Below are 5,418 nucleotides of genomic sequence, written 5' to 3'. Positions count from 1 at the left end.
CAAGAGGGCTCCTCGAGCTGAAGGGATCCCCCGAATTGAGTGGAGATCCGAAAGCGCGTTCGCGAGATAGTGACACCAGACAACACAGTACAATTTCAGTGTGAACACAGAGTTTTATTCATTTGGGTCACCTGGTCTACGTTTAGTCCTTTCAAAGATAACGTTAATGAACTCTAATGTACACCCTAACATTATTATCATATTACAATAATAAATTTTGCTCTCTCACCTGAAGAAAGAAAAATGTGTATTATTTCACGACCACTCTAAGCCTAAATTCACACAACTGAAAAATTTGTAATCCCTATGACATTAATTAGTAATGCACTGATACTGGTTTCGGTATTGGGCCCAATACTGAGCTCCTGTACTCGTACTCATAAAATTGCTTTTTATCGGACTCGTTCTGGAAAAAGTAATATTGGTGCATGCCAAAAATGTATGTTAATTCTTTCATAATGTTGTGAGGAGTCTGTTGCTTAATTTACTGACTGTGATGTTTTATTTTTAAAAAAACTCCTTTATCCACTTGCATCAATGACAACTGCGCACACCTTTTGCAATGGCAACTTGGCTGATAATAATTGCTGGTCATATGATTTGTGCATCTCGAATTTCTAATTAAAGGTGTCATATCACAAAATTTTATTTGTGTTATTAGAACAGGTTCAGTTAGAGCATTTGTATTGTATGTGTGTGTGTGTCATTTCAGACCGTCAGTCTCTTACCTGCATTCCCAAGTTCACTTGCATCAGCGGAGGCCTTTGCTCATTTATTATCCCTCGACCTCCAACACCACGGAAACCTCCCATTCCAAATAGAGGGAAATCGCCTCTTCCACTGACTCCTCGTCCTCCCCTTCCCCTGATTCCACCTCTACCTGCCATTCCTCCCCTCCCTCCATCTGCTCCTCTTCCTCGTCCTCCAAAACGGCCCTGCTTCCTCTGACGTTCCTTTTCCTCAAACTCCCACAGATCTGCTTTTGCTTCATCAGAGAGCTCTTAAAGTAAAGACAAATAAAAATACAGATTTATTTGATAATGAGAGTTACGATAGTGATATTTGAAAAATGAGGCAGTTGATAATTATGAAGGATCAATTTAACCTTTTTCTTCCTGCTCATAAATAGGATAATGTCAATAAACTGATATTAATATAACATTTTTGTTTATAAGCACTTGGTTACTCAAGTTAAAAATCAAGTAAAAAAAATGGGACACAGTGCCAGCTTTTTAAAAAAGTCTGAAATGTTACGGTCACAATTTTAGCCATCAAAACAGAATATAAAATTACATCAGAAACATGAGCTACACTTAAAAATGTATAGATACAAAAGGACATTAGATAATGGTCAGATTTATATTTTCAGTTCACCTTACAGCCTTCACTGATGACCTTATGAACATCTGATGAACAAAAATATATTGGTAAAACTCTATAACTAGAAAGGCTTTGCTCATTAATATTATTTACATTATGTCATATTAACCCAGTAGGTCTACCTTATTAACTGAAAGGAACTGTAGTATTTAGAATAATGGTCAGGTGACTCAAAACAAGACTATAGCTCTATTCGGATGGTAAATGTTTTTCATGTGGACGTCTGTAAAAATAAATTTACACGGCACCTCAGTGATAAAACTCATGGATTCGGATGTCAATTTATTCACAGTGGAGAAGTGAGTTCTGGGATCCTGCAAACCCTGAAATGTGCTGCTCTTGTGGTCAGTCGCATGATTGTCTGCTGTAAATAAAATGTCATAGGCTTGGAATAATAAGAATAAATTCATATTTAATTTAATAATAGGACAACAATATCATTTTTATTATTTGATCATTTAAATTGCCTGTTCAAAAATAGGAAAATAGACTCATTTGAAATGGTTTTGCAAAATCTCTTTTTTTTTTTTTAAATGTCATTAAAAATGTTGAGATTAGGAGAAATAAGTTAATGCAACCTCTTATTTACATAAGATAAACACAAAGCTGCTCGGTTTATATTTTTATGTATATAATCGCTGCCATAATAATTACCCATTTCAAATGTTCACGTGCTTTTCCTCTTTCTTCTTTTTGTTCTTAAAGTTTTCCTTTCTCTTTGGAGTGTTACAAGCTCTTGGTGCATAAAGAAGATCTGTAAAGTTGCAAAGACTAAAGTCTCAAATCCAAAGAGATATTCTTTATAAAAGTTAAGAGTCAGCCACGGCCCTGGGTCAGCTGGCCAATCAGAGCAGACTGTGCTTGTCAAAGGAGGGGGCTTTGTTGAAAACGACTTGTTTGAGAGAGGCGGGGCATAGAGGACCTACAATAATGTACAGTATTTAAAAAATAATGTGTTTTTTGAACATTAAAGCATGTCAACATATTCTGTTACACCAAATACACAAAATAATGATCTTTAAAATAGCATCATATGACCCCTTTAACAGCTCCCACTAGCTGTGGTGAAGCCGTTACGAAATATTGGTCTTGTAAATACTTCCCATTATTTCAGTAATAAATATGCTTGCAAATTACAGAAAAGTGCAACAGTTAACGTACGGTGTTCAGCAGTGGTCAAAAACGATTTAAACAGTGAATTTTGCACCGATTTCTTCTTGTAAACTCAGAGATGTGGATTCGAACGGCAATTACTTTACCACACAACCTCGGTGTGTATAAAAAAAAACAGTAGGTAATTTGGCGGGATTTTTACACGGGTGGTGGGAGAAAAACACTGTTATTCTGGATTCGGATGGCAATAAAATAATAGACTAACTCCTGTAAATGCTGAAAATATCTTACATCCACATGAGAAACAATTACTGTCCAGTTTTTTTCTTATGGGCTTATGTAAGATTTTTATACCTATAACAGTACAAAAAGGTGCTTCATTTGTCTGTAACTAACCTAATGTATCTGGGATGTTCCTTCTTTTACTGGTGGCATCAGAGAGTCTGACCACTGTGTCATCTTTGCGCTCTGTCTTAAATCGCAGGCGGCCGGATTCTTCAACATCTTCCTCCTCCTCATCGGACTCCTCTTTTACATCAGTGTCCAGCTCAGCCTCAGCTTCTGGATTGTTTTCATTCTCCACCTGAAACATAGACAATATATATATCATCAGACTCATGCTGTGTGACTTTAAGCATCTCCATGAAAGATAAGAGCAAACATTATTAGGGCTGTGCATCACCAGCAAAGTCATACATTGCTGGTAGGTTATCATTGCACAAATTAACACAATTTCTACATTTAAAAAAATTAAAATTAAAATTAGAAGAGTTCTAAACTAATGCGCTGTCTTCACTGTATCTCATGCACACACACACAGATCACGCTGCGGCTGCACTCAGACATTCAGCAACACAAACTTATAAGCGCGCTGCCCCGCAATTTTATCAATAAAATAGCTTAATCGCTTAAGAGCTACATTATCTTTCTCAACAAGTAGCTGGTAACATCGTTTCTAAAGGACTTAAAGCCACAGCTTCACTGTTTGTGTTATTAGAACGGTGGTAATTCATACATATACAGCCTCTCTCTCTCATAAATGAACACTTGATGAATTACACTTTTCTGAGAATAGAATATTGAAGTGGAGATCGCTAAACTGCAAGCTTACCAGTGTTTTCTGAAAGCAGGCGCGTTTATCCACAGTGGAGAGAGAGCATGTGCACTAGGGCTGCCACTAACGACTATTTTTATTTCGATTAATCTACCGACTAATTTGTCGGTTAATCTAAACGATTAATTTCCCCACAAAAACACAACTATTTTAATACAAGCTATAAAGAATAGAGCTAATGTACATTACGCATTACAACAAAGGCCTGCAGCTTTGTTGTAATGCGTAATTGTACATTAGCTCTATTGTGGAATAGTTGGCGCCCAACGGCCTGATGATTATTTTTACACATTGTTGTGCGATCTAATCCTTGTTTAATATTGACCAAGCACCATTTCATTCAAATGTCCACTTAATCTTTAATATTTGGCCATTTCTTTATGACAGAAATGCTATAGTCACTGTAATTAAAAGAATATGTGGACATCAAAACGTGTAATCTCAGAGTGAGGGTTTGAGGTTTTATTTTGAAACCGCGATGTATTCTCCTGTGTTTGCGTAGATTTATAAATGATTTACCTTACAAATCTGATGAAATGGAGCATGTTGCATTCCCAGATGAACGTTATAATATACCTACTCACAACAACATGCAGAGATGAAGTTTGAGACGCTCTACACATGTAAATGATAACAGTTCCTGTGGAACTACTGTGAAAGGAGCCGCTGTGTGACGCACGTCCTTACACGCATGTACGACGAATCGCGACAGCCCTAGTGTGCACATGGTTGCCAGGTTGACAAAGATAAGTAACACATTTAGCAGATATTTCCGTATTGCGCAAGTGTGAAGCTCTGTTTCGTGGATTACGTAGGCAATCCAGTTGTGTTGCTCTGCGACCAGATTAAACCTTGTTGTAGACCAGTGGTTCTCAAACCTGTCCTGGAATACCCCCTGCCCTGCACATTTTGTATGTCTCCCTCATCTATCACACCTGATTCAACTCATCAGCTCATTAGTGGAGACTGCAAGACCTGAAGTGGGTGTGTCAGACATTGGGAGACATACAAAACGTGCATTGCTGGGGGTACTTCATGGAGAGGTTTGAGAAACCCTGTTGTAGACTAAAGTATATGTTATGCTCTATTCATTATTTTTTTAGAAACCTCACACTTTTCTACTCCATTTTAAACAGTGTTTTTGTATTCAAATTAAGCGCGGGGTTTTTTGTAAATAACGTCGATTCGATATTGATTCTCAAAAGCCGCGAATCGATCTTTTCCGGGATTTATTTCAGCACACATTTAAAACAAGATCTGATTAACGTGAATCTTATCATTAGTCTTCTCCACTAGATGTCACCCTTATTTACCTTGCGCGATGTTACAACAGAAAGCCTGTCATTCATTCAGCGCTTATCATGGCCATTCGCGTGATTCGCAATGCTCAGGTGAAATGCTATAGTAATACTATAAATATGCGGAAGCATTTCATATCACGCATAAGGCCCCATGATTTCCGCAATGAATGAATGGGGGATGGCGCGGCGCACTGTTTTGTTTACTACACACATACTAAAGCGCGGATGACGCTCGTGGTGTTTTCAGCTTCTGCCGTCTCACTATATGATGATATGAACACGAATGTCATCTCCAGCTGCTCCAGCTGCTCACTTCATTAGCATTTTACCGTTTCATTTGAGAAAACTACCGTCATATCACATACACAGCAGCTGCAAGTTCTTCACGGCAACCCGTCAAAATAAAAGTTTAGTTTAACGTTAAACTGTCAGAATATATTACTATTTAGCAGTCTTAAGACTCAATGCTACTACTCCTAATACATATGAATAAATCTTTATTTTTAAAAA

General features: G+C 37.5%; 1 protein-coding gene across 6 annotated transcripts in view; it reads right to left on the bottom strand.

Annotated features, from left to right (window-relative positions):
• Nucleotides 1-5,418, bottom strand: part of LOC107742130 (RNA-binding protein 33-like) — a 51,889-nt gene that overhangs the window by 26,910 nt on the left and 19,561 nt on the right. For all 6 annotated transcript variants that reach the window (XM_016555025.1, XM_016555028.1, XM_016555029.1 and 3 more), the window contains exons 7-8: nt 2,890-3,076; nt 729-1,000 (exon numbers count right to left, since the gene is read on the bottom strand). In XM_016555025.1, the coding sequence (XP_016410511.1) occupies nt 729-1,000; nt 2,890-3,076 (459 nt within the window). The remainder of the gene's footprint in view (nt 1-728; nt 1,001-2,889; nt 3,077-5,418) is intronic.

The sequence above is a fragment of the Sinocyclocheilus rhinocerous genome, unplaced genomic scaffold (assembly GCF_001515625.1).
Source record: "Sinocyclocheilus rhinocerous isolate Xijiao unplaced genomic scaffold, SAMN03320098_v1.1 scaffold256, whole genome shotgun sequence".
In the NCBI taxonomy this organism is placed as follows: domain Eukaryota; kingdom Metazoa; phylum Chordata; class Actinopteri; order Cypriniformes; family Cyprinidae; genus Sinocyclocheilus; species Sinocyclocheilus rhinocerous.
This window is presented reverse-complemented; position numbering and strand designations above follow the sequence as displayed.